This window comes from Cuculus canorus, chromosome 29 (genome assembly GCF_017976375.1).
Source record: "Cuculus canorus isolate bCucCan1 chromosome 29, bCucCan1.pri, whole genome shotgun sequence".
Lineage (NCBI taxonomy): Eukaryota > Metazoa > Chordata > Aves > Cuculiformes > Cuculidae > Cuculus > Cuculus canorus.
In genome coordinates, this window is record NC_071429.1 from 2,052,667 (window position 1) to 2,080,244 (window position 27,578).

At 57.4% G+C, this 27,578-nt stretch overlaps 2 protein-coding genes across 3 annotated transcripts; both read right to left on the reverse strand.

Annotated features, from left to right (window-relative positions):
- Window positions 1–4,934, reverse strand: MYG1 (MYG1 exonuclease). The gene is made up of 7 exons (XM_054051652.1): window positions 4,725–4,934; window positions 4,032–4,144; window positions 3,550–3,709; window positions 2,569–2,718; window positions 2,353–2,475; window positions 1,425–1,606; window positions 1–269 (listed from the first exon to the last, which is right to left on the reverse strand). The coding sequence occupies exons 1-7, from the start codon at window positions 4,851–4,853 to the stop codon at window positions 80–82; spliced, it is 1,047 nt and encodes a 348-aa protein (XP_053907627.1). The 5' UTR covers window positions 4,854–4,934; the 3' UTR covers window positions 1–79.
- Window positions 4,935–5,755: 821 nt separating this feature from the next.
- VDR (vitamin D receptor) lies at window positions 5,756–27,086 on the reverse strand. 2 transcript variants are annotated; one of them, XM_009556785.2, is made up of 10 exons: window positions 26,214–27,086; window positions 24,619–24,681; window positions 23,599–23,749; window positions 15,599–15,729; window positions 8,726–8,910; window positions 8,434–8,557; window positions 7,968–8,139; window positions 7,304–7,455; window positions 6,756–6,872; window positions 5,756–6,628 (listed from the first exon to the last, which is right to left on the reverse strand). In XM_009556785.2, the coding sequence occupies exons 1-10, from the start codon at window positions 26,410–26,412 to the stop codon at window positions 6,369–6,371; spliced, it is 1,554 nt and encodes a 517-aa protein (XP_009555080.2). In that variant the 5' UTR covers window positions 26,413–27,086; the 3' UTR covers window positions 5,756–6,368. The 2 variants fall into 2 exon arrangements, with proteins under 2 accessions (XP_009555080.2, XP_053907625.1); XM_054051650.1 differs by lacking the exons at window positions 23,599–23,749; window positions 24,619–24,681; window positions 26,214–27,086 and adding an exon at window positions 19,856–20,001.
- Window positions 27,087–27,578: the final 492 nt, after the last annotated feature.

The window sequence follows — 27,578 nt, forward strand, 5'->3', positions numbered from 1 at the left end:
TGGACTGGTTTTTGCTGCTGTTTACTGGGAAACAGAACAATCCTCGTAGAGCTGGATCCCCAAAGCCTCTGGTGAGGGCTCATCCCCTCTGCGCTCCCCCCTCCTCACACCGCTGCGCCAGCGTCCGCCGTGCCATCTCCAAGGCCCCCTCCCGCGTGCGGTTGCCGCCGATGAAGCCGCTGGCGTGGACGAAGACGCAGCCGGGGATGTTGGTGAGTTGGGAAAGTTCCTCATCACGGACCCCGCGCCAGGGCTCAGGGAGGGGGAGCCTGCAGGGGTAAGCAGAGAAACCCCAGGGATTGGGGGGACACGGAGAACCGAGGGGTTGGAAAAGACCTTTGGGATCACAGTCCAACCAACCCCGAACTCTATGGAACCATCCTGGAATCGGAGAGGGTGAGAAAGTTCTCCAAGCTCATCCACCCCAACCCCCCCGTGACTGAACCGTGTCCCCAAGTGCCACAGCCACCCCAACTCCCCCTGGGATGGGGACTCCTCCAGCGCCCCGGGCAGCCTCTGCCAGGGCCTGAGAGCCCTTTCCATGGAGGAATTGTTCCCAATATCCAATCGGAACCTCCCCTGATGCAACTTGAGGCACCGTCATCACCCCATCCCGATTCCTTGGGAGAAAAGCCCAGCACCGACCTGGCTTCAACCTCCCTTCCCGGAGCCGCAGAGAGCAATGAGGTCTCCCCTCAGCCTCCTCTTCAGACCAAACTCCTCCAGGTCCCTCAGCCTCTCCCAGACCCCCTGTTCTCCAGCCCTTTCCCCAGCTCCGTTCCCTTCTCCGGACGCGCTCCAGCCCCTCATGGTCTTTCTTGGAGTGAGGAACCCACAACTGAACCCAGGATTTGAGGTGTGGCCTCTTTGCACGAGTCCAGGGGGATGATCCCTTCCCTGCTCCTGTGGCCACCCCAGGGCTGATCCAAGCCACGTGCTGGTGGCCTCCTTGGCCACCGCTGGCTCATGTTCAGCTGCTCTTGACCAACACCTCCAGGCCCTTCTCCTCCAGGCAGCGTTCCAGCCGCTCTTCCCCAAGCCTGGAGCTGCCTGGGGTTGGTGTGACCCAAGTGCAGGACTCAGCACTGAGCCTGGTTGAACCCCATCCCGTTGGTCTCAGCCCATGGATCCAGCCTGTCCTGAGCATCAAACCATAGAATCATGGAATGGAGTGGGTTGGAAGGTTCCTTAAAGATCATCCAGGGACATCCCCCACTTAGACCAGGCTGCTCCAGGTCCAGATCCCTCTGCAGATCCTCCCTACCCTCCACTAGATCAACCCTTCCGCCCAACTTAACGTCATCCACAAATGGACTAAGGGAGCACCTGATCTTCATCCAGATCATGGATAAAGACGTTGACATTGAAGAACTGTTCCAACCCCGAGAACAACACTTGGACGTGCGGGAGGGGACGGTTCTCACCGGCTCTGGAAGCTGTTTGGTCCCACCGGGACGCTCTGCACGCGCCACTGCCCATTGGTGTCTGGGAACAGCACCAACTGGAGGGGTTCGGGCAGCGCCAGCTCCTTCTCCAAGTGGAAAAGGTGCTCCTTCCAGGGACAACCACCCCGTGGGATCTCCAGGATGAGGCCACTCGCATCCACCTGGAAGTGGGGACACGGGAAGTTCACCGAACCCCATCTTTTCCACTTCTGCAGCCCCAGAGCAGGAAGAGGCTACGGTGAAGGGTCATTTTGGGGGGAAATTGAGGTGTTTTTCCCATCCAGATCCATCCTGGACAACCCCAACCTTCATGGAGTTGGGTTGGGACAGCGGGAGGTACTGCCTGCGCAGCCCTGCTTCCCCCGTGCCTCAGTTTCCCCTTTCCTATCCATGTGCATTGATGTGCTGAGGCTGCATGGGGAGATCTGGGGGGATCCAGGGATTTGGGGTACGGGGTGGGGTTCAGGGCCGTGTGTGGGTACTTCGGGGTATGGGAGGGGGACTTTGGGGTATGGGAAAGGGTGCAGGGCTGTGGGGGGGATTTTGGGGTACAGGAGGGGATGCCAGGGCCATGGTAACGATTTTGGGGTACAGAAGGAGGTACAGAGCTGTGAGTTTTGGGGTACAGGATAGGGATTTTGGGGTACAGGAGGAGATGCAAGGCTGTGTGTGAGGATTTTGGGGTACAGGATATGGCTGTCAGGGTACAAAGGGGGTACAGGACTATGTGTGGGGATTTTGGGGTATGGGACAGAGATATTGGGGTGCAGGAGGGGGGTCACAGCCAGACAAGGGGCTCTGGGCTGCAAGAAGCCCCCCTGAGCCCCACAGGGGGGGCTTAATCCAATGGGCCCTGCCCTCTCCTCACCCCCAAACCCTTCCAGCCCCCCCAAAACATGGTGGGCACCTCAAACCGTCTCCGCACGGCGTCCTCCACCAGCGCCCGTGCCGGCAGCCAGGCCCGGTGGTAGAGATCGAGCCGCTCCAGGAACTCATTCCTTACCAGCTCCATCGCTCGCTTGAAACCTGCCTGGGGACAAAGAGATGGGGGTCAAGACATGTCCCCCCAAAACTGGGTTTTGGCCCTCTTTAGGGTGGCCCCATTCCACCCACCACACCTCACCTCGGTGTCCTGGTCGGGGTCGTTCCAGCAGGGGTTGAGGCGGGCGACGCGGGCGCTGAGGTTGCTGGTGATGGCGTAGCGGGGTTCACCCTCGGTCTGCGCGATGCCGTTGTCGATGGCGTCGATCTCCTCCACGAAGCTCTCGTACATCTGAGGATGGAGAAGGAGGAATCAAGGATCAGCCCGACCTGGAGTCAATCCTGGGTGGTGGGGCTGGAAGGGATCTCTGGTGCTCATTGTGTGCCAAAGCAGAGTCACTCGGTGCAGCCGCACCTGAGCACGTCCAGGTGGGTTGGATTTCTCTAGAGAAGAATCACAATTGCTTGGTTGGAAAAGATTTTTATGTTCATTGAGTCCAACCACCCCTGAGCACCTCATCCACCCGACTTCTGAACCCCTCCAACGATGGGGGCTCCACCACTGCCGTGGACGGCCTCTGCCAGGGCCTGAGAACCCTTTCCATGGAGGAATTGTTCCAAACCTCCCCTGGCGCAACTTGAGGCCATTTCCTCTTGTCCCATCCCTTGTTCCTTGGGAGAAGGGCCCAGCACCCACCTTGCTCCAACCTCCTTTTCAGGAGCTGCAGAGAGCTACGAGGTCTCCCCTCAGCCTCCTCTTCTCCAGGCTAAACCTCAGGTCCCTCAGATGCTCCCTGTTCTCCAGCCTCTTCCCCACCTTCGTTCCCTTCTCCGGATGCACTCCAGCCCCTCGAGGTCTTTCTTGGAGTGAGGAACCCACAACTGAACCCAGGATTCGAGGTGTGGCCTCTTTGCACGAGTCCAGGGGGACAATCCCTTCCCTGCTCCTGTGGCCACCCCAGGGCTGATCCAAGCCACATGCTGGTGGCCTCCTTGGCCACCTGGGCCACAGCTGGCTCATGTTCAGCTGCTCTTGACCAACACAGACCACCCCATGGCTGATCCAGGTCAGGATGCTTAAAGTGAGACCCCCCCTGAGGTCCCTTGGTTCCTCCCCCCATACTTTATCGTAGAGCGCCGTCACCACCGGGCTGTCCTCCGGTTGCCCCAGGAGCTCGGATAGGATTTGGGAGCCAAAATGGCAATAAACGAGCCCAGCACTGCTCAGCTTCGTGGTCCAGGGTTTGTCCGGCCGCAGGCTCCACATGGACTCTGTGAAGGATCTGGGGGGGCCAGGGGGACAGCTCTGAGGGGTCTTGGGGGGGATCCTGGGGTCTTTGGGGGGCAGGGTCTGGGGGGCACCATGGGGTTTAGGGGCACCCTGGGGTCTGGGGGAATCCCAGGGCTGGAGGGGGACCATGGGGTCTGGGGGGGGGACCTCGGATTTTGGGAGGGGGGACCTTAGGATCTTGAGGGGGGACCCTGGGATGTGGGAGGGACCATGAGGTCTAGGGGGGCACCCTGGGGTCTGGAGGGAGACCTTGGAGTTTGGGGGGCACCCTAGGGCCTGGGGGGGCATCTTAGGCTCTGGTGGGGGTGTCTCACCTCTGGTGGTGGTCGTAGCGGTGCCGTGTGGGGTCGTACTCGCCCCCAACATCCACGACCACCTCGCACAGCGCCAGGCGCTGCGGGTCCCGGCTGCGCACGATCTCAGCATCCTGCGGAGGGGGGGGGGGGGGCGACGACAGGGGGATATTGAAGGGGACCCCAAAGAGAGGCTGAGGAGCCCCGAGAGCTGCCCCTGCTGGAACCAGGCACCCCACGGAGGGATGGGGAGCACCAGGGGAGCCCCCAGAGGTCACCACAGACCCCAAATTACTCTGGAAACCCAAAGGGAGCCGCTGGGTGGGATCAGGGACTCCCCAGTGGCTCTGGAGACCGAAGGGTGGGACCAAGGACTTAAGAGTGGCCACTGGGTGGGACTGGGGACCCCGAGGAGGGACTGGGGAACCTAAGAGTGGCCCCTAGGTGGGACCAGGAACCCCCAAATGGCATTAGGGACTCCAAGAGCAGCTGCCAGGTAGGACTGGGGACCCCAAGGAGGGACTGGGGACCCTGAGGAGGGACTGAGGACCTAAAGGTGGCCCCTGGGTGGGACCAGGGACCTCCAAATGGCACTGGGGACCCAAAGGGCAGCCGCTGGGTGGGACTGGGGACCCCAGGGAGGGACTGGGGACCTAAAGGTGGCCCCTAGGTGGGACCAGCCCCCCCCCGGTGGCCCTGGGGACCCCCCGGTACCCGGTACGGGGGCAGCAGGCGCAGCAGCGCGCACGCCAGGGCCTCATCGCAGTGGAAGACACCGTCGTGGGTGCCGATGCGCGGGGAGGAGGCGGCCATGAGGCGGGCGGCGAGACCCGCCCCGCGCATCGCCCTGCGCGCGCGCAAACCCCGCGCAGCCTCACAGCGCGCAAAGCCCACCCCGCGCAGCGCTTTGACCGTGCGCAAACCCCGCCCCGAAAAACCGCGCAAACCCCGCCCGCGCGTCTAGCACTGCGCATGCGCAAACCCCGCCCCCGCACGGGCGTTCCCGCCCTGCTGAGCCTGCGCATGCGCTAGCCTCGCACAAGCCCTCCCGTCCACTCTGCGCATGCGCATACCCCCCAGCTCCTCCCATGCACTCTGCGTACGTGTCGGCCCCGCCCAGCCCCTCCTTCCCACTCTGCTCACGCGCCACCTCTCACCTGGGCCCCGCCCCCGTCAGCTCCGCCCACTCCACCTCTCTTCCTCCCCGCCCCCCCCGTTTTGCGCATGCGCTGTTCGGCCCCGCTACGGTCACAGCCCCGGGGGCGGGGCTAAAGCGGCACTTCCGGAAGGGAAGGAGAGAGGGAGAGAGGGACACGAGCAGGGACAGAGGGACACGGGGACACGGGAAAGGACAGACTGACAGGGACAGACAGGGACAACAGAGACAAGGACAGACAGACACGAGCAGGGACACGGGCAGGAACAGACCAACAAGGATGTGGACAGGGACAGACAGACAGACAGACAGACAGTGGCAGTGAGAGACAGGGGCATGGATAGAGGGGGACTGGGACAGACGGACACAGGCAGGGATAGGTACGGACAGGGACAGACGGACACAGGCAGGGATAGGTACGGACAGGGACAGACGGACGCTGCCCTGCTCAGCCCCCCCGAGGACAGACGGACACACATTCCCCCCAGATGCTGTTCCCAAGCACAAGTTTATTTGCCAGGACAGAGCCAGGTCCCCCCAGACCGCCCCCCCTCCCCCCGCAGCCTCTGGCACCCGCTCCCATCCCACCCCGGGACCCCGCGAGGGTCTGGATCCCATCCTGGGCTGCGGGGGGACCCCCCGAGTGGGCCCTGCTCCCCCAAATCCCTTGGGAATGGCTCATCCAGCTGCTTCCATTGATGGCAGAGGCCAAATCTCCCCTCTCTGGGCTGGCACCAGCGCCTCCGGCCTCATCCTGCTCTCCAAAGTGAGGACATCCCAGATTTGGGGGTGGAATTCCATCATCGTCTCCTTTCGGGAACAAGGAGCAAGCGCTGCAGGTGTCCAGAGGGGAGCAGAGTCCACCTCCCCCCCCATAAACCACTCCAGCCTGGCTTTTTTAGGGCAAGAATGAAGGGATTTGAGGTAGCCCAGCCTCAAAACATCCGGAAAGGGATAAATCAGCTCTCACGGATGGCAGGGAAGTGGCAAAGCTGCTCCCGGAATGGGGAGAAACCCCACAGATTTGGGTCTGATCCTGCAAACCTCGTCTGCCGGGGAGGAGAAGATGCAGGAGGAGGTCCCGTAGTGTGAAACCAAACCACCCCTTGGACAGAACTTCTGCCCGAGGTCACGTCTCTCCGCTCAGGAAGGCAGGCTGACTTATCCCTTTCCCGGTGGTTGCTCATCCTCGTGGTTGGAAGTCAGGAGATCTCGTTGCCGAAGACCTCGAGCACCAGCGGCGTGAGCTGCATGCTGTGCTCAGGCTGGATGGAGAGGCAGTGGTACTGCTTGGAGTGCTCCTCGTTGAGGCTCCGGAGGTCGGCCAACTTCTGGATCATCTTGGCGTAGAGTAGGCGGCTGCCGGGAGGAGGGTGCCTGCAGCGGATGTAGGTCTGGAGGACCTCCGAGAGGCGATCCTGGAGGGATTCCACCAGCGAGGTGTCCTGCACGCCTGGGCGATCTAGGAGACACCGTGGATGTAGGATGAGTCCCATCCCTTTTCCAGCTGGCCGGGATGGAGAGGCAGGGAAAGCTGATGGTTTTGGGGACAAGCGCTTTGTGATCCACAGGGACTCGCAAAATCCTACCTGGGGACAGGATGCAGATGGCCATGAGGAGCACATGCTCTTCTTCATGAAGGTTCAGCTTCTTTAAGCCAACCTGGAATTTCACGAGCGGTTCCATCAGCTCCATGCTGTGCCCGGCTGGGAAGAGAAAGGACCTTTAAGCACAGGCAGTTCCAGAACAAGATGGGATTGCCCAGAGAAGTTGTTGATACTCCATCCCTGGAGATGTTCAAGGCAGGTGGGATGGGGCTTGGAGCCCCTGAGCCGGTGGGAGGTGTCCCTGCCCATGGCAGGGGTGGGACTGGATGGGCTTTGAGCTCCCTTCCAACCCAAACCATTCCAGGATTTTATGAAATCAGGTGCCAGAGAGCTTCAGCTCTGCTCTTGGTGTTGGCTTGGCTGTTGGTAATGCTGCGTGGTTGGACTTAGAGTTTTTTTCCAGCCTTCATGATTCCATGATTCAATCCCTGCTTCCAGACTCCTCACTATGGGATTTTTGCATCTGAATTTAAGGCTGGGATGATGTTTTGAAGCCCACATCAAGCAGGAGCATCTCTGGCAACCTTTACCTTGGGTGACATCACTGATCCTATACTTGAAGTCGTTGCTGCCGCAGCTCCATGTCATGTCCTCGAGAGTGAAGGACTGGTTCGAGCGCAACATGATCACCTCGATGGCACTGGATTTCAGCAGGGCGATCTGGTCCTCTGCTGCCAGGTCCCTGCAGAGCGGGGAGAGGGTGATGTGAGACCTGTCTGGTGAGCTACAGAAGAACCCAGGCCACCCACGCGCCATCAGTAACCCCAGGCCTTTTGCTGGTGGCACCCCAGCTTCTCCCCCACCCCAGTTTTCTCTGTAATTAAGCAGGTATTTCAGCAGCGACATTTAATGAGAGGCAGCACCCAGCACCTTGGGCACCAGCCTGGAGATAAGCAAGACCTGAGGTCCTTCACAACCCAGGATGGGGACCTCTCACACGGCATCGAGCATCTGAGGAGCTCAGGCATTTTGCTGATGGAGTTGGGGTGAATCAGGGTGGAGATGGAAGTGGAACAACCTCAGGAAGGAGGAGAGACAGCAAACGTGAAAGAAGGAACAGACCTGAGGATGGAACAGAGCCTGAGGGGCAGCTGAGGATGAAACAGAGAAAAATGATCTGGCTGTGAAGAGCAGGACGGGATTTCCAAGAGTGGAAACCTCCACAGAGATCAGATCTGGGAGCAAACATCTCACCTGAATCCTGGGATCATTTTGGCAAAGCCGATCACCTTCTGGATGCTGTAGCTAACCAGGTCAGCCAAGTGTGGGAGCATGGAGAATTGGGACATGTTGATGTTCATGGAGGAGCTCTCATCGTTCTCCTCGGAGAGGACCAGGTTCGAAAACATCGGGGGCTCTACAGGCTCTGGAGATGAGATGGTCAGGGGGTGCTTTGTTTAGAATCATGGAATGGTTTGGGTTGGAAGGGACCTCAAAGCCCATCCAGTTCCAAACCCATGGGCAGGGACACCTCCCACTGGAGCAGGGGCTCCAAGCCCCATCCAACCTGGCCTGGAACCCCTCCAGAGATGGGGCAGCCCCCACTGCTCTGGGCAGCCCGAGGGAAGGGACTTTGAGGTCCCTTCCAACCCAAACCATCCTGGGATTCTGTGATTCTATGATTCCCACCCCATCGCCTACGGAGAGGCGAGTGCTGTACCTGGAAATGCACTGAAGGAATCAGAGCTGAAGAGATCAGTGGAGTCATCTGAGGACAAGTCCTGGGTGAGGATGGAGGAGGACCTGGCTGCCACCCTGTTGCTGGGCTTGCTCCTCACAGGGGGCTGGAAGAGAGAGCAGAACGTGAGGAATGGGGCTGGGGGCATTCGCCGAGGTTCTTGCACTGGGATCTTTAACTCCTCTCTACTGAGAGGTCATGGGATGAAACCAATTTGGAGCACCTGGGCAGGAACCACTTGGTCCTGTGTGTGGGATTTGGGGCCCAGCCGTACCCGAAACTTGGTGAAGTCGGCATACGTTGGGTCGTAGGTTTTGCGATGAGCCTCGAGGAGGATGTCGATGACTTTCTGCTGCTCCTCTGAGAGTTTGGGCTTCAGGCTCTCCTTGAGCGCTTCCTCCTCCTTGCGCTTCAAGATCATCTCACGCTTCCTCTGGACCTCCTCGTCCGTCAGGATGACTGTAGGGAGAAGGAAAGCGTCAAAAACAGGGAAAGAGAGACTGAAACAACCCTGGGCTGCTGCAGCCAGCATCTCCCTCCTCTTTCTAATCATCATTAAAACTTCATCAACCCTGTCCTCAACTGCTGGGTCACAGCTCCCCACTTCCAGACCAGTTTATGGCCCACTTGGGTGCTTTTAGGCAGGGATTGGGAGGCATAAAGTCAAGTCAGTGCTGTTACACGTCTGCTCGGTGACCTTGCTGTTTGCCCTGGGCTTTCAGGTGAAAGAAATCTGGCTCCTGCAAGACTCAGGCCAGTGGGTTCATCTCGCTCCCGCACGGCTCCTTCACCGCTCGACAACAGAGGGAGCCCGAAGCAGCATCGCTCCGGCTGGGATCATCTGAGTATCCAGCATTTTTAAGCTAAGGGATCACATAAACGTCTCCTCACTCCCAGCATTGAGTATTCGTGGCTTCTATTATGGAGGAGAGCCTTCAAGGGTTGGACCCAAAGGTGATACTCAAGGCTTCTCCCATTTATTTAGGGAAGAGGAGCATCCACAGGCAATTTGGGCTCAAATCTTTATAAAAGGATCTTAAAGACCCGAATAGCTCATGGGGTTGGAAGAAAAGAATCATAGAATCATGAAATCATTAAGGTTGGAAAAGCTCTCTAAGCTCATCCAGTCCAACCACCAGCCCAACCCCTCCGTGACTGAACCCCGTCCCCAAGTGCCACAGCCACACGGTGTTTGAACCCCCCAGGGGTGGGGATTCCACCACCGCCCTGGGCAGCCTCTGCCAGAGCCTGAGAACCCTTTCCATGAAGGAATTGTTTCCAATATCCAATCTAAACCTCCCCTGGTGCAACTTGAGGTCCTTCCCTCTTGTCCCATCCCTTCTTCCTTGTAAGCAGAGCCCAACCCTGCCTGGCTCCAACCTTTCTGGGAGCTGCAGAGAGCGACGAGGTCTCCCCTCAGCCTCCTTTTCTCCACACCAAACCCCTCCAGGTCCCTCAGCTGCTCCTACACCCCTGTTCTCCAGCTCTATTCCCTTCTCCGGATGCACTCCAGCCCCTTAAGGTCTTTCTTGGAGTCAGGGGCCAGAACTGAACCCAAGATTCGAGGTGTGGTCTCACCAGTGCAGGGGGGGACGATCCCTTCCGTGCTGCTGTGGCCACCCCAGGGCTGATCCAAGCCAGGATGCTGGTGGCCTCCTTGGTCACCTGGGCCACCGCTGGCTCATGTTCAGCCGCTGTTGACCAACACCCCCAAGAAGCCACAGGGAGCTGCACCCATCTCTCGGCGCAGCGACCCCCCTCCTCATAACGGAGCCCCACACTCACATAAGCCGTCGTTCCTACACATCGACAGGTCCTAAACCCACCTCTCACTCCTCCAGGCACCGTTAGCCCTTTAACCGGTCATTAAAGAAAACCCCAAGCACTTTATCTGATGAGAAGGCGGTTCCTGCCTGCCCTGGGTCACAGGGAGATTTGCTGCTGGGCAAGTCAAGGTGGAATTCAGGACGAGAGGTTGGCGAAGGGCGGCGGGCGCCAAGGTCGCGGAGCTCGAGGCAACGAGCTGTTTGCAGTCCCAACTCCTTTCTGCCACCTTTAGCCAACGGCGTTTTTCCAATACATTTCCAACTTGCACAATCTCAGAGGGGACTTGGATGAGCTCAGCGGCACGGGAATGACCTGAAAGGTCACTCCACTTGGAGACCAGTAACGGGTGACGTTCCTCAGGGGTTGATTTGGGGACCAACCAACCGGTTTAATATCTTTGTCACAGACACGGGCAGTGGGGTTGAGGGCACCCTCAGCAACTCTGCCCGTGACACCAAGCTGTGTGGCGTGGTTGACACCGGAGGGAAGGGATGGATCCAAAGGGACCTGGACAGCCTGGAGAGGTTGGGCTGCTCAACCTCATGAGGTTCAACAATGCCGAGCGCAAGGTCCTGCACCGGGGTTGGGGTAATCGCAAGCACAAAGCCAGGCTGGGTGGAGAATGGATTGGGAACGGTACTGAGCAGAAGGACAGAAGGACTTGGGGTGCTGGGGGACGAGAAGCTCCACATGAGCCAGCAAAGTGCACTCCCAGCCCAGAAACCACCCGTGTCCTGGGCTGCATCCAGAGCAGTGGGACCAGCAGGGAGGGAGAGGACTCTGCCCCTCTGCTCGGGTCAGATCTCTGGTGAGGACTCTTACTGGCAGCAGGTCCTGGGTTTGGCGTTTAATGCTTTGCCAAGACCTGCTGGAGCCCACGGGAGCCCGAAACCCAAAGGAAGCCCCACAGGTGCTGAAAAAAATCAGATAAAGGGGAGTTGTGATATTCTTCCAGCTTGTCTGGTGGTGTAAACGCCCCGGCTGTGACAAGCCCTGACTCAGCCTGGCATCGGTGCTGCGGACTGGGAACCTGGTGGAACCAAACCTGGTGAGTTTGGTGCAAATCCCAGTGCCACTGGAGAGCATCAAACCCGAAACCTGTTCTCAGGCCCTGGTAGAGGTGGAATCCCCATCCCTGGAAGGGTTTAAAATCCAGGTGGATGAGGTGCTCAGGGATGGCTCAACCATCCCTGGGATGGTTGGACTCGGTGATTTCAGAGGTCTTTTCCAACCAAATGATTCTGTGACTCTATAATTCTAGGAAACGCCCGTTGCTTGGCCATGCTGGAGGAATGGTGTTTTGGTGGGATCGGAGGAGATGTCAACGAGGGGTGTCAACGCAGCGCCCCGCTGGCTTTATAAAGTCCTCAGGAAAAAAGATTCAACCCTCATTTGTACTCACAGAAGGATGGACGTGGCCCACCGTGTCCCTGCCAGCCTCAAGGGGGAATATGGGACCAGGAGGTGTCCAAAGCCAGGTTGGATGGGGCTTGGTGCCCCTGATCCAGTGGGAGGTGTCCCTGCCCATGGCAGGGGTGGGACTGGATGAGCTTTGAGGTCCCTTCCAGCCCAAATCATTCCAGGATTTGAAGTGGCTCAATGCCTGCACCTTCCCCTCCAGATCTGATCTCTTCCCAAAGGCTGAGCAGGAGACATCCAGCTGCAGATTCCTGGCACGACCGCAGATGCGGCTGAGGGCTTGTGGGCTGCCCTGACCCAACGTCCGTGTGGAGGTTGAGATAACATCTACCCATCTCTTCCAGACAGACGCTGGGCTGCTGTGTGAGACACCACAAGGCCACCAGGGAAAGCCACGGCCAACACCGAGGGCAGCACACGAGGACAGAGCCAGCTGGGCGAGGGTACAGCCCTGCAGTCCGGGCCAAAACCAGAGGGCTGGAAGCGCTGGTGGAAGGCGTGGAGCAGCGTGAAGGGAGAACTGAGGAAAGAGCAGCCCAACATTTCTCCCTAAGATCTCATCTCAATCTCCCCTCTTTCAGCCCCAAACCATTCCTCCTCACCCTCTCCCTGCACTCCCTGATCCAGAGCCCCTCCCCAGCTCTCCTGGAGCCCCTTTCAGCACTGGAAGCTGCTCTAAGGTCTCCCTGGAGCCTTCTCTTCTCCAGGATGAACAACCCCAATTCTCAGCCTGCCCTCACAGCAGAGGTTCTCCAGCCCTCAGATCATCTCCGTGGCCTCCTCTGGGCTCACTCCAACAGCTCCATGGCCTTCCTGTGCTGAGGACTCCAGAACTGAACACAGACCTCCAGGTGGGGTCTCACCGGAGCAAAGCAGAGGGGCAAAATCCTCTCTCTCAGCTCCTTCCCCGCTTTCCTGTCGCCCCCTTTAATATGGGGTCCGATGCAGGCAGACCCTTCTCCATCCCTTCTTGGAGGAACTGGATGATTTTCAACATCACCTCCAGCTCAAACCACCCCTGCCAACACTTAGGGTCTCCTCCTCCCTGGCGCGTGGTCCACGTTTGGGTTCAGCCCAACCTGCAGACCAGACGCTGTGGTGACGGGCTGGAGGAGCCAACGCTTGTTGAGGAGACACAGCGAGGAAGCGCTTGCGTGTGTCCAAGCTCATACAAAGCCACCGGCACTCCCTGGGGACAGCGCTGGGGTGGCCACCGAGGAGGGACCAGACAGGGGAAGGAGGTTGGAAGCTGGAGAGCAGCCGAGGTCACGGCTATAAGGCTGGAGCAGGATTTACAGCCCCGCCACAACGCTTGGGGTCACCCCAAGGCATCGGCAGCCAACGTTAGCAAATACTTGTGGGTTCCCACCCCTCTTATCTGCGCAGGGTAAAGTGCAGGGCAAGCTGGCGGGGCCGCGGGACGGGCGACGGGGAGAGGTGAAAGCCACCTCGCAGCTCGAGCCTTTGGGGAATGCTCCTTTCACTCCTCTCCAGAGGGATTTTTCTTTCCACGTGGCTCCAAAGTGGTCAAGTCTCCGGCCTCGAGGTGCCTTGGCTGCTCACCGCGATTAATGCAGGCACCTAAAAACGCAACCTAAAAATAACAGCAGCGCCTCGTTCCCCTGCATTGAACCGGCAGCAAAGTCCGCAGGAAGGCTATTTTTGGTCTCTTTAGGTCAGGTTTAGTTAATCCAGTACCAATTTGCTAACGAGGTTGCTTACAAGTTAACTTCTGCGGAGAGTGTGAACATCCCTGGGCCCTGGCCCACCCCTGACCCTGGTGGGTTCAAACACCTCATGCATCACTGCCGTTGAGTCTTCCGGCCCTTCCTCGGTCATTAACCGGTGCGAGGCAGGGAGGGGACTAAGCCACCATCCCTGGAGGTGTTTAAGGGACGGGGGAATGAAGTGCTGAGGGACATGGTTTAGGGAGTGTTAGGAATGGTTGGACTCCATGATCCAATGGGTCCCTTCCAACCTGGTGATCCTATGATTCTAAGTCAACACATCTCCCTCGTTAGCAACGGATGTGCCAGATGGCCCGCACCACCACGCTCTCATGGGCTCCCATGTCCTCATACTCACCCAAACCACGGGGACGTAGGGTTTATCACATGGTCTTTTTCTCCCTCATTATGGGATGGGGATGCTAGCTTAAGAGAAGCTCCATGGAGCTTCCCTTCATCAGGAATCTGCTTGATCTTTGGGACAATTGGAAACTGAAGACGAGCCAGCAGTGGCCCAGGTGGCCAAGAAGGCCAATGGCATCTTGGCTTGGATCAGAAACAGCGTGGCCAGCAGGAGCAGGGAAATGATTCTTCCCCTGGACTCAGTGCTGGTGAGGCCACACCTCGAATCCTGGTTCAGTTCTGGGCCCCTCACTCCAAGAAGGACATTGAGGTTCTGGAGCGTTTCCAGAGAAGAGCAATGAAGCTGCGGAAGGGGCTGGAGAACAAGTGTGACGAGGAGCAGATGAAGGACCTGGGGGTGTTTATCCCGGAGAAGAGGAGGCTGAGGGAGCCTGTCTACAACTACCTGAAAGGAGGTTGTAGAGAGGTGGGTGTTGGTCTCCTCGCCCAAGTGATGGGTGAGAGGATGAGAGGGAATGGCCTCAAACTGCGCCAGGGGAGGGTCAGACTGGACATCAGGGAAAGCTTCTTCACTGAAAGGGTTCTCAGGCCCTGGCAGAGGCTGCCCAGGGAGGGGGTGGTGTCCCCATCCCTGGAGGGGTTTAAAAGCCAGGTAGATGAGGTGCTCAGGGATACGATTTAGTAGTGGACAAGTACAGTTGGGCTTGATGATCTCAAAGGTCTTTTCCAACCTAATGATTCTATGATTCAATTCTATGAAATGAGGGCAGTTTTCCCTGCAAACACCATCCAGAAGGACCTGGACAGGCTGGAGACGTGGGCCTGTGTGAACCTCATGAAGATCAACAAGGCCAAGTGCACCTGGGGTGGGGCAACCCCAACCACACAAAGAGATTGGGAGCGGCCCTGTGAAGAAGGGCTTGAGGTGATGCAGGATGAGAAGCTCCACATGAGCCAGCAAAGTGCTCTCCCAGCCCAGAAACCACTCGTGTCCTGGGCTGCATCCAAAGCCGTGGGACCAGCAGGGTGAGGGAGGGGATTCTGCCCTGGTGGATGGACTGAATGAGCTTGGATGGCTTTTCCAACCTCAATGATTCCATGGTTCTATTTAGGGTTGAAGGTGGCCTGAGCCCCGGCCTTCTCCTGAAGCATGGGGTGGTAGGAGGAAGCCTCCAAACATTGTACTTTTAAAAGCTGCTTATCTATAAATAGAGTTGAAGAAAATAAATATTTGGACAACATCAGTCTGTTTGGATTGGGTTAAAAATTATTTCACTTCCCTCCGCTATTTATTTAAGTCGCTGCTGGGCCCACGGCCGGGCAGACGGAGCCACGCGGTGAGAAGTGGCCAGACCAAAGAAAGAGGTGACACCACCAGCCAGCTCCACGCTGGTGGAAATGGCTATGGGGAAGCTCATTCCCTTCCCCCCGGCTTGGAGGAGGGTAGAAAAAGGTGTTGGAGAAGACAATGACTTTGCACAGGTGGGATTGGAGGGAGTTCAGTCTGTGTAAACAGGAGTTAATGAGAAACAGCTCCGGATGCTCTCACTGCTCTGGTGCCCCCCAAGAGCCAAGAAAAGGTGTCTTGGCTCTGATAAAAGCAACTCGCTGGCTTGCTAACCACCACCTCAATCATTAAACGAGCTCCTCTCAATCATTACCCACCGCATCCCCTGCCCTTTGCATCCCTTCCCGATCCTGCCAGGGCTTTTGGGTTTCACGCTCGCGTGCCCACCTTGAATTGAAGAGGAAGAAGCCAAGGTAGCGCGAAGTCGGACCGATCTCCATGAGATGCGTGTCCGCGTACTCACACTCTTTCATCATGCCAATGTCCACGCAGCGCTTCAGCCGACACGCCTGGCAGTGCCGCCGGTTGTCCTTGGTGATTTTGCAGTCGCCGTTGAAGGGACAGGTGAACATGGCTTTCCTCTTCATGCTTCTCCTGGAGAGGAGTGGGGAAGAAAAATGGTTTGGGTCAAATCAAGAGGGTTGGGATTGGGCAAAAGGCTGCTCTGAATGTCAGGAGGAGATGAAAGCACAAATCCAGCCCTCAGGACAGTAAACTGATGGAGAGGGATTGCTAAGAGGCTGTTGGAAGCATCTCTACCCTGACTCTGTTCAACTCAGTCACTTGAGAAGAGCCGGTGGGAGAGGCTGAACCCACCCAGAGGCACCTATGGGTTTGATCTCGGAGGTCACAGAATCATTAAGGTTGGAAAAGCCCTCTAAGCTCATCCAGTCCAACCATCAGCCCAACCCCACTGTGACTGAACTCTGTCCCCAAGTGCCAGAGAGTTCTTGACTGCCCCCAGGGATGGGGACTCCATCACCACCCTGGGCAGCCTCTGCCGGGGCCTGAGAACCCTTTCCATGAAGGAATTGTTCCCAATATCCAATCTAAACCTTCCCTTGGTGCAACTCGAGGCCATTTCCTCTCATCCCATCCCTTGCTCCTGGAAGCAGAACCTGATCCCACCTCGCTCCAACCTTTCTGGGAGCTGCAGAGAGCGATGAGGTCTCCCCTCAGCCTCCTTTTCTCCACACCAAAGCCCTCCAGGTCCCTCAGCCGCTCCCACAACCCCTGTTCTCCAGCCCCTTCCCCAGCTCCGTTCCCTTCTCCAGACACACTCCAGCCCCTCAAGGTCTTTCTTGAAGTGAGGAACCCAAAACTGAACCCAGGATTCGAGGCGCGGCACCACCAGCGCCGAGCGCAGGAAGACGATCTCTATTTGAAGCGAGCGGCTCCTTCAGAAATAGTTGTCAATCCAGAGATTGACTCTCTGCTCGCTGATGGCAAATCCTCAAGTAACTTTCTTCAAAGCATCTCCGAACGGTAGAGGAGAAACCGCCCTCGCCGGAGCGGCTCAGCTATGCCTGCAACGTGTCATTAGTGGCCACCACGCCGGACGGCCCCGCCGGAGGGTGACTTTTCCCTGGAAGCTCTGGCTTTGACCCTTTGTACTTGGAACAGTGACAGTCCCGATCGCAGCAGCGGATGAACGTGGCACGAGGTGGTTTTGGTGGAAGAGAGGGTTATTACGTTAAGTGTTGCTTCTCTTGTACCCTGCCGTGAGGTTTCTTTCTCCCGCACACACAAACACGCGCTCCAGCCAGTTCTTCCAGCAAAGCCAGCCTTAAAGGCTGGTAAATGTTTAATAACAAAAGTTGCTTCCCTACATGTCTTCTGGTTTCCTTTGCTGCTGCTGCAGGGGGTCTCTACCTTCCTTCTCCCCTTCTTTTGGCCTTCAGAATACCTGTTCAGAACCAGAAAGCTGCTCAACCCATGGCTGAACCGCCCAAGGCTGTGTCCCTCTAAGTTCTGCCGTTCTATGCTGTCCAGAGATGACCTGGACGAGGGGCTCGAGCGCTCCCTCAGTCACGTTGTGGATGGCACCAAGTTGAGTGGAAGCGTTGAGCTACTGGAGGTCAGGATGGGTCTGCAGAGGATCCATGGGCTGAGACCAACGGGATGGGGTTCAACCAGGCTCAGTGCTGAGTCCTACACGTGGGTCACACCAACCCCAGGCAGCTCCAGGCTTGGGGAAGAGCGGCTGGAACGCTGCCTGGAGGAGAAGGGCCTGGAGGTGTTGGTCAACAGCAGCTCAACATGAGCCAGCGGTGGCCAAGGAGGCCACCAGCACATGGCTTGGATCAGCCCTGCAGTGGCCACAGGAGCAGGGAAGGGATCATCCCCCTGGACTCGTGCAAAGAGGCCACACCTCGAATCCTGGGTTCAGTTGTGGGTCCCTCACTCCAAGAAAGACCTCGAGGGGCTGGAGCACATCCGGAGAAGGGAACGGAGCTGCGGAAGGGGCTGGAGCTGATGGTGCAGAGCCCTGTGAGCAACGTGGATGGAGCAAAAGGGCTCCATTGCAGGTTGGGGGGGCGACGGCGCAGGGGCCCCTCCAGCCCAGGAACGGCGCCAAACCTGTGCTTATAGGGTATAAATATAAAACCTGTTGTCGGGTTGTGGATCCGAGTGGGACATAGTGTGCAATTAGAGGCTATTTTAGCAAGAGAGATGTAAACAAAGAGGCTTTACTCTCCCTTCACCTCCCAGATGAATAAACGCATTTAGGAACATTAATCCAGGCGAGGCGGATGGCCAAAACCCTCCATAACCTGCTTTACGCTGAGAAATTCCTCTTGCACCAAACAGCTGCCTCGCAGTTCAGTGCTTTTCCCCTTCCACCAAGACCAACGGGACCTTTGCTCGCCCAGAAAGAGGGACAAATGTTGCTTCAATCAGATTAGAAAGCAAACGCCTCCAAAATCTCCCAGTTTGGGGGAGCAAACCTTTGGGTTTGAGCCCCTCGGGCGGGCGGCTCGTTTTTTTCCTCGGAGCCCAGGGCAAGGCTGGAGGAATGCACAAACAAACCGGAGAACCACGAGGCCCTCGGGCAGGGAAAGACGTCCTGTAGCGCGAGGGCAAGCCAGGATGATGGGCTTGGTATGAAAATTGCAGTTTCTTCAACGACGGGGTGGTTGGGCACAATAGGCGGGTGGGTTTTTTTATCTAAGCAGCCACTTCTTTGCCCCAAGGGTCCAAAACTCTCGGCTACGAGGGGCCCCGAGGAAGAGCAGCAGCTTCGGGGAGTGGCTGGTGACCCCCCAGAGGGAGCTCACGCCGTCTGGCTCGGCGGTATTTTTCTCGAGCTCTAAAACTGACCATTTTCAAGGCTCCTTTTGGATCCCAGGAATGCGGCTGGATGTTAAAAATAACGAGGTGCCTCCCCCTGCACAAACCCAGAGGGTGGGGAGAGCAAACACGGGCACAGGGCAAGGGGAGAGGGTTTGGGGAGCAGGGAGCGATGAGCTCCGAGCGCTGGGGGTTGTACCGGGGGGTGGAAATAGGGACAGGGATCCCGTGAGGGCTCTCCACCAGCATCGCTCGCTGAGTGTAGATCAAAGATTGCGAAGGATGAAGAGGGAATCATAGAATGGGTCCGGAAGGGACCTCAAAGCCCATCCAGTGCCACCCCTGCCATGGGCAGGGACATCTCCCACCGGATCAGGGCCTCCAAGCCCCATCCAACCTGGCCTGGAACCCCTCCAGGGATGGGGCAGAAACCGCCGCTCTGGGCAAAATCCTCAAAATGAAGAATTTCTCCCTACGATCTCACCCCAATCTCCCCTCTTTCAGATCAGAACTGTTCCCCCTCATCCTCTCCCTGCACTCCCTAATCCAGAGCCCCTCCCCAGCTTTCCTGGAGCCCCTTTCAGCACTGGAAGCTGCTCTAAGGTCTTCTCAGAACCTTCTCTTCTCCAGAACAACCCCAACTCTCTCAGCCTGTCCTTGTACAGGAGGTTCTCCAGCCCTCAGCTCATCTTCGTGGCCTCCTCTGGACTCGCTCCAGCAGCTCCATGCCCTTCCTGTGCTGAGGACACCAGAACTGGACACGGGGCTCCAGGTGAGCTGTGCTCAGTGCTTCCTTTTTACCAGACAGGATTGATTTTTTCAAAGCAACTGAGAGATTTTTATCAGCAAAAGGGGCTTTCGCCACACACAACTCTCACATTTACAGAACCTGTGCAACGCCGTTTCCTGAAAGCCGCCCTACTCATAACCAAACCCCACCACAGATTTCCTGGCATGGTTTTTCCATCACCCACCACGTGGCGAATAGGCAAATAGTCATTTTGGCACCAAGGCTTTGGCAGAACCACCTCACAGAGCCATCACAAGGTTTGAGGTAGGATAATCCCATCTTTCTCCCCCATCGCACCTCTACAGCTGCCCAGGGCGGCTCCTTGAAGCACCAACAGCCAAGCCAACACCAAGAGCAGAGCTGAAGCTCTCTGGCACCTGATTTCATAGAATCCTGGAATGGTTTGAGTTGGAAGGGACCTCAAAGCCCATCCAGTCCCACTCCCTGCCATGGGCAGGGACACCTCCCACTGGATCAGGGGCTCCAAGCCCCATCCAACCTGGCCTGGAACCCCTCCAGGGATGGGGCAGCCCCCACTGCTCTGGGCACCCTGGGCCAGGGCCACCCATCCTCATAGGAAAACATTTCTCCCTAAGATCTCCTCTCAATCTCCCCTCTTTCCGCTGAAAAGAAACAGACCTGGAGAGGCTGACAGAAGTGGAAGATGCAGGGATGCAGACGGGATAGGTGGGGACTTGGGAGGTTTTGAAATCCCCGACTCCTTTCCAAGCAGCTCTGCTATTACCGCTTGGTGTCATCGCACTGGGACTGCAGAAGAAACCAGAGAAACCATGAGTGCTTCAGCCAAGTCACAGCAGAATAAATCACTCGGGCTCAGCTCTTTTTCAAGAGCTCCTGAGCAAACAGCAGAGCTCAATAAAAGGCTGCCGTTGCCGTTGGCATCATTAGTAAACAGCGGACTTGGAAGCAAGCGATCAAAGGTTGCCTCACGCCTGTTTGTGCCGTGGGTTACACGCACTTCTGAGCACCCCAAGGCGCTGAGAAATTCCTAGTGCCATTTATAGAGTCGTTAAACCCAGGATCTCCTGGAGGACTTCACAATCTGGTCACACAGAGGGAGATCCAGCAGGAGGTCCTCCTGCAGTTCCACCTCTTCCAAAGCCTGGGCTGCATCGCAGCATCCGTGGGCTGTGGGGCGCAGGAACCGCTCTCAGTCCAGGTGATGGAGGAGACCAACTCACATCTGCAGCCTGAGCACACCAAGAAAATGCTGTGAAACCCTCCTGAGGTTTAGCAGTTCAATATTCTCAGCCGCTCGCCCTCTTTTAGCCCCTTCCAGCCAAGGCTGCGGGTCCGACCTCCCAGGGAAGCGTAATCAGCCTCCAGGAATCCATACCAGCAGAGGGATTTTTTTGAGGATCAGGTCAGGGAGTGCAAGGTGAAAGCTGGAAACCAACAAGCGCAAACCAGCAGAGCCCCTCACAGCCCGGGAGGCGCTGGCAAAGGGGTGCAGAGCTTTTCTAGGAGAGCTTTAGGGACACAGCCTCTTCCATGGCAGCACTGCTCTACCAGAATCACAGGACTCTTTGGGTTGGAATGGACCTCAAAGCCCATCCAGTCCCACCTCTGCCATGGCAGGGACACCTCCCACTGGATCAGGGGCTCCAAGCCCCATCCAACCTGGCCTGGAACCCCTCCAGGGATGGGGCAGCCACCACTGCTCTGGGCAACCTGGGCCAGGGCCTCCCCACCCTCAGAGGAGAACATTTCTTCCCAAGATCTCACCTCAATCTCCCCTCTTTCAGCTCAAAACCGTTCCTCCTCATCCTCTCCCTGCACTCCCTGATCCAGAGCCCCTCCCCAGCTTTCCTGGAGCCTCTTTCAGCGCTGGAAGCTGCTCTAAGGTCTCCCCGGAGCCTTTTCTTCTCCAGGCTGAACAACCCCAACCCTCTCAGCCTGTCCTCATAGAGGAGGTTCTCCAGCCCTTGGATCATCTCCGTGGCCTCCTCTGGACTCATTCCAACAGCTCCATGTCTCCCTATGCTGAGGACTCCAGAACTGGACACAGGGCTCCAGGTTTGGTCTCACCAGAGCAGAGCAGAGGGGCATTATCCCCTCCCTCCCTGCTGGTCCCAGAGCTTTGGAGGCAGCCCAGGACACGGTTGGTTTCTGGGCTGTGAGCACACGCTGGCAGCTCTTGTGGAGCTTCTCAAGTCTTTCTCCTCGGGACTGCTCCCACTCCATTCCGGATTTGTGCAGAAAGCACTCGGATACCGTGGCAGCAGCAAGCATTAATTAATCGAGCGGCTCAAAAGCACCTAAACGAGTCTGCGTAGGGAAGAGAGAGCACACCGAGACCTGGCTCGGGGCGAGCGTGCCTGGAAAGCGAGATTTCAAACAGTATGAAGAGCCTTAAATTGAAAAGAAAAGCTTTCTACGGGGCATGAAGGGCTTGCTGAAGGTGAGAGCTTTTCACAGCATTAACGTGTGTTCAGAAATACGCTCACAGTCGTCCGGTGTGGTGACAGCGATGTGACAAGAGGGATGGGAAAGGCAGCAGGGCTCACAGCATTAGTGCGAGAGCAGGAGGGGTTCCTTGAGCAGCACCGGCTGTTTCACAGGTCAAAAGCCAACCCGGTGCCTCTGCGGCCACTACGGGGACAGGGAAGGTCAGGGACAACATAGCAGAAGGTGGAGAAGAGCACCTGAAAGAGGAGATCCTCGTTCAGCGGCAGTAATTGAGGAAAATGTTGTCCCTCAGGTTGGCCGGGCTGCAAAGCTGCCTGGTTCCAAAGCGGGCTGCGAGAGGGCAGTCTGTGCAAACCCTCACCTAGCCCCGAAATTCCTGTGAGAGGAGGAGTTGTGACATTGCTGGGAAAGTTCAAGCTCCGGTTGCTGCAAGAGCTCAGCTCCTGGTGTGATGCTGTGAGCTCCGGTGGTTGCAATCCCTGTGCCACCATCCCATTGCAGCCCCAAAGACTTGAGCAAGGTTTTCTCCCAGACGGCCCCACGCCAGCCTTTATCTCTTTGAGTTTCATGGGCACTGAGTCATTCTCTCACTTGGTGCAAGCGATCGATCGGAACTCCCACGTGAATGGTTCAGCGCCGTCTGGGAAGGAACATCACCTCGACAGACACTGGGGCAAAACCGAGCTGCTACCAAATAGCCCCAAACTCGCAACTCTCCAGAGACCCCAGCAGCTTTCAGAGATCATAGAATCCTGCGATGGTTTGGGTTGGAAGGGACCTCAAAGCCCATCCAGTGCCACCCCTGCCATGGGCAGGGACACTTCCCACTGGATCAGGGGCTCCAAGCTCCATCCAACCTGGCCTGGAACCCCTCCAGGGATGGGGCAGCCCCCACTGCTCTGGGCAACCTGGGCCAGGGCCTCCCCACCCTCACAGGAGAACATTTCTCCCCAAGATCTCATCTCAATCTCCCCTCTTTCAGCTCAAAACTGTTCCTCCTCATCCTCTCTCTGCACTCTGTGATCCAGAGCCCCTCTCCAGCTTTCCTGGAGACCCTTTCAGCACTGGAAGCTGCTCTGAGGTCCCCCCACAGCCTTCTCTTCTCCAGGATGAACAACCCCAACTCTCTCAGGCTGTCCTCCAGCCTTCGGATCATCTCTGTGGCCTCCTCTGCGCTCATTCCAACAGCACCATGTCCTCCCTATGCTGAGGACTCCAAAACTGGACACAGGGTCCAGGTTTGGTCTCAGCAGATCCGAGGGGCAGAATCCCCTCCGTGCTGGTCCAAAGCTTTGGATGCAGCCCAGGGTATGGTTGGTCCTGCCTTGCTGAGGACCACCTCGAGAGCACTCAGCATCCCCATCTGACAGTGGAACAAAGCCTCAAAGCAGCTGCACATACAGCCCACGGCAGATTTAAACCCCTAAAGAGACAGATTTGTGAGTGAAAGACTACCTGGAAGAGACTGAAAACCTGCATGGCTCTGGAAAAAGCTTGTTCCCAGCTCCTTCCAGTGGGCAGAGGACCCCATGCACCTCCTTCCAAAGGCACACCGAGCTCCAGGGCAGCCAGGAAAGGCAGATTGCGTGAAAGAAATGAACTTTGTGCCCATCAAACCAGTTTAGTTTCTAAAGCCCGCTCCGTTCAGGTGTTTTTTCCCAGGCTCTTCCCCTCCTGCAGCACCTGAAGGCCTCGCAAGGCTCCCAGACAGATGGAAAACTCCATCGAAGGGGAAAACAAGCTATTTCGCAGTAGCAGAGTGCCACAACAAGGGAAATGGTTTGTGATCTCTCGATCTGCAGGTGTCTCAGGGCCGGCGGCAGCTCAGGTTTGCAGGGATGTGGGGTAACCGCAACGGCAGCCCAGCAGCTCCCCGAGGAGCCCATCGCCCGCTCCTCAAGGCTTCCTGGGGATGGAGGGAGATTCCTCCTCCCTGAAGGCTCTCCACTCACCTGAAGAAGCCCTTGCACCCTTCGCAGGTCATTGCGTTGAAGTGAAAGCCGGTGGCTCTGTCCCCGCAGACGCCGCAGATGCGGGGCGCGTTCCTGTCGAACTCGCCGGCTGGGTCGGGCAGCGATGTGCTCGCAGCCATGGTCTCCAGGTCTGGGAGGGCGGAGAAAGCCACGTATTTAGTTTGTAAAGCTGTCACAGCATTCGAAACAAAGCAAATTAGATCATAGAACCACAGGATGGTTTGGAAGGGACCTCAAAGCCCATCCAGTCCCACCCCTGCCACGGGCAGGGACACCTCCCACTGGATCAGGGGCTCCAAGCCCCATCCAACCTGGCCTGGAACCCCTCCAGGGATGGGGCAGCCCCCACTGCTCTGGGCAACCTGGGCCAGGGCCTCCCCACCCTCACAGGAGAACATTTCTGCCCAAGATCTCATCTCAATCTCCCCTCTTTCAGCTCAAAACCGTTCCTCTCATTCTCTCCCTGCACTCCCTGATCCAGAGCCCCTCCCCAGCTTTCCTGGAGCCCCTTTTGGGACTGGAAGCTGCTCTAAGGTCTCTCCAGAGCCTTCTCTTCTCCAGGCTGAACAACCCCAACCCTCTCAGCCTGTCCTTGTAGGGGAGGTTCTCCAGCCCTCGGATCATCTCTGTGGCCTCCTCTGGACCTGCTCGAATTCACTTCCTGTGCTGAGGACTCTAAAACTGGACACAGGGCTCCAGGTTTGGTCTCACCAGAGCGGAGCAGAGGAGCAGAATCCCCTCCCTCCCTGCTGGTCCCGGAGCTTTGGATGCAACCTGGGACACGGTTGGTTTCTGGGCTGCGAGCGCACGTTGCTGGCTCCTGTTGAGCTTCTCCTCCCCCAGCACCCCAAGTCCTTCTCCTCAGAGCTGCTCCCCATCCATTCTCCATCCAGTCTGGATTTGTGCTTGGGGTTGCCCCAACCCAGGTGGAGGACCTTGCTCTTGATCATCGAACGCTTTGAGTTGGAACTGACCCACCTAGAAGAGGTTCTCACGTACCTATATCTGGAAGATACGCCATGCTCCGCTGCTGCGTTTCCCAGAGCTGGGACACGGAGTCACCTGCAACCCAAAAGACAGACACAACACGGTGTCTGAGACAGCTCAAAACTTATTGAGGTCGATGAGTCAAAGGAGAGCATCCAACCACACACCTCAGTCACGGTTTGCTCCAGCCCCTTGGCAAGGTGTGACTACCCTGCCTGGGGTGGGGTGATCTGGAAAGATTAGGTACCACTTGTCTGCTTCCCACACCACCTCATCCCCATGGATGCAGGAAAAGATATCGCAACACCTCGCCTGCCCTCCGTGTGCCGGCGAGGTTGCTAAGGGAGCCGGAGGAACGCACCAGCCATCGTCAGCGAGAGCAAGGGCACAGAAAGGGTAGGAGACAGCGAGGGGCGCAGCTCGTTCCTTTAACCTCACTAATATTTTCCTATCAATTTAAATTTCACAATTCAACCTGGCAGCTGGAGAGTCGCCGGTTCGCGTGGGATGGCTGAAAGTGGAGCTGAACAGCTGCTACGAACCCAGGTTCCTCATCCCACAGAGCACGCACGGTCAAAGTCAACAGGATCACCGCAGCGCCAAAGACACAGCGGCTTTTCCTCCCTCCCTCCTTGCGTCATTTTGTCCTTCCAGAAGCTCTGCTCTTTGGTGGGAAGCAGCACACGGGCTAACGCGGTGCTGGGACAGGTTTTATCGAGGGGCTTTGTCCTCCTCTAGGTTTGGGCAACTTGTGATGGGTTGGGTGGGCCTTGGGGGGTCAAAGATTCACAGCCCAACATGATGAAGGCACTGCAATGTAGGGCTAAAGCGAGGAGAGCCGGTGGTGCAAAGCACATCCCGCGGCGGGTCAGCTCTGGGAACCCCATCCGGAGCATTTATCCCCCCAAGTGCTGCACCAGCAGGGACCACCACGGGCCATGGCATGGAATAGAATCCCGGAATGGGTTGGTTGGAAGGGACCTCAAAGCCCATCCAGTCCCACCCCTGCCACGGGCAGGGACACCTCCCACTGGATCAGGGGCTCCAAGCCCCATCCAACCTGGCCTGGAACCCCTCCAGGGATGGGGCAGCCCCCACTGCTCTGGACAACCTGGGCCAGGGCCTCCCCACCCTCACAGGAGAACATTTCTGCCTAAGATCTCATCTCAATCTCCCCTCTTTCAGCTCAAAACCCTTCCTTCTCATCCTCTCCCTGCACTCCCTGATCCAGAGCCCCTCCCCAGCTTTCCTGGAATCCCTTTCAGCACTGGAAGCTGCTCTAAGGTCTCCCTGGAGCCTTCTCTTCTCCAGGCTGAACGACCCCAACCCTCTCAGCCTCTCCTCCTGCAGGAGGTGCTCCAACCCTCGGATCATCAAGATTAGAGGAAGCCTGGATGTCAGAGGTGAACAGCGAGAACAGCACTTGGGGATATCTCCCTAGGAAAGCAGCGATGGTGGAGCTTCTGGATCCAAGATAACCCCGAGACTCAGCCTCGCTTGGCAGAAACCTCCTAAGGTCAGCTCCCTGCAATGAATCCACCTCTGTCCCACCAGGTTTCGAGGTCTACAGGTGGAAGTAGGGCACAGACAGCCTGGAGCGGGCTCACCTTCCTGAAGGGCTGGATTCCAGGAGTGCCGACAGCCAGACCACAGCAAAACACCTACTGAGCACCCAACCCGGACGCTGCCTCCTTGGCTGTGCAGGGCATCGCTCTTCAGCAAGCACCAGGGCTGCATTTGGGTGAAGACCCTTATGGAGACCTCAGCAAAGCTGCTTCTTGCCATGCAGACATCCTGATGTACCATTTTGTACTTCTTGAGCGCTCTGTGGCGCTCCCTGCTCTACCACACCTTCCCAGGACCATGCACGGGGCCAACGGCACCTCCAGCATCAGGAGGCAGGATGGAGAAAGCAAGTGCTTCGAGATGAGGTTGGATGAGGCTTTGAGCCTCCTGATCCAGTGGGAAGTGTCCATACCATAGGCAGGGTGGAACTGGATGAGATTTAAGGTCCCTACCAAGCCAAACAATCCCAGGATTCTAAGTGCTGATGGCAACCAGTCAACCTAAGAGGGATCTCCTCCCACGCTCCTCACGCCTCTTGCTTTCTCCAGCTCTCGGTTAAAAAAAACAGGAGGTGATTTGGTCTTCAACAATCATTAGAGAGTAAGAAGTTTGTTCTGGTTGCAATTCCCACGCGGATGACAGATTCTGCTTCAACAGTCTCTGACTTCTTGGAAAAATGTTACTCAGCCCCATAATGGAAGTGACGTCGGTGCGTGGGGTGGAGCGTGCACGGGAGTTTCCCTCCACCTCCATAGAAAGTCGCTCGTTCATCAGAGCTGACGTTTAGCCTTCACCTCCTGGAAGAGGCAAAATCACTTCTACGAGAAGCACTGACCTCTTTCGAGAAGGCACCGAGAGGTCGGGCCAGTTTTGCCACTGGTTATGGTGGAGTTGCTGCAGCGAAGCCTCAGGGTTGGCTCTGAGCTTCACAAAATCTGAGGTTTCACAGAATCATGGAAAACTTCCAGTCCCAAAAGGGGCTCCAGGAGAGCTGGGGAGGGGCTCTGGATCAGGGAGGGCAGAGAGAGGGTGAGGGGGAACGGTTTGGAGCTGAAAGAGGGGAGATTGAGATGAGATCTGAGGGAGAAATGTTCTCCTGTGAGGGTGGGGAGGCCCTGGCCCAGAGCAGTGGTTTCTGCCCCATCCCTGGAGGGGTTCCAGGCCAGGTTGGATGGGGCTCGGAGCCCCTGATCCAGTGGGAGGTGTCCCTGCCCATGGCAGGGGTGGGACTGGATGGGCTTTGAGGTCCCTTCCAACCCAACCCATTCCAGGGTTCTGTGATTAAAGGAAACGGGGCAACTCATCCCGGGAATCGGTGTTAACAGCCAGGGCGGCTGTGCGGGTGCTGGGACGGCGCTGTGGGGCACCTGGGCTGCAAGAGAGGACAGCAGCAGCGTTGACTTCTC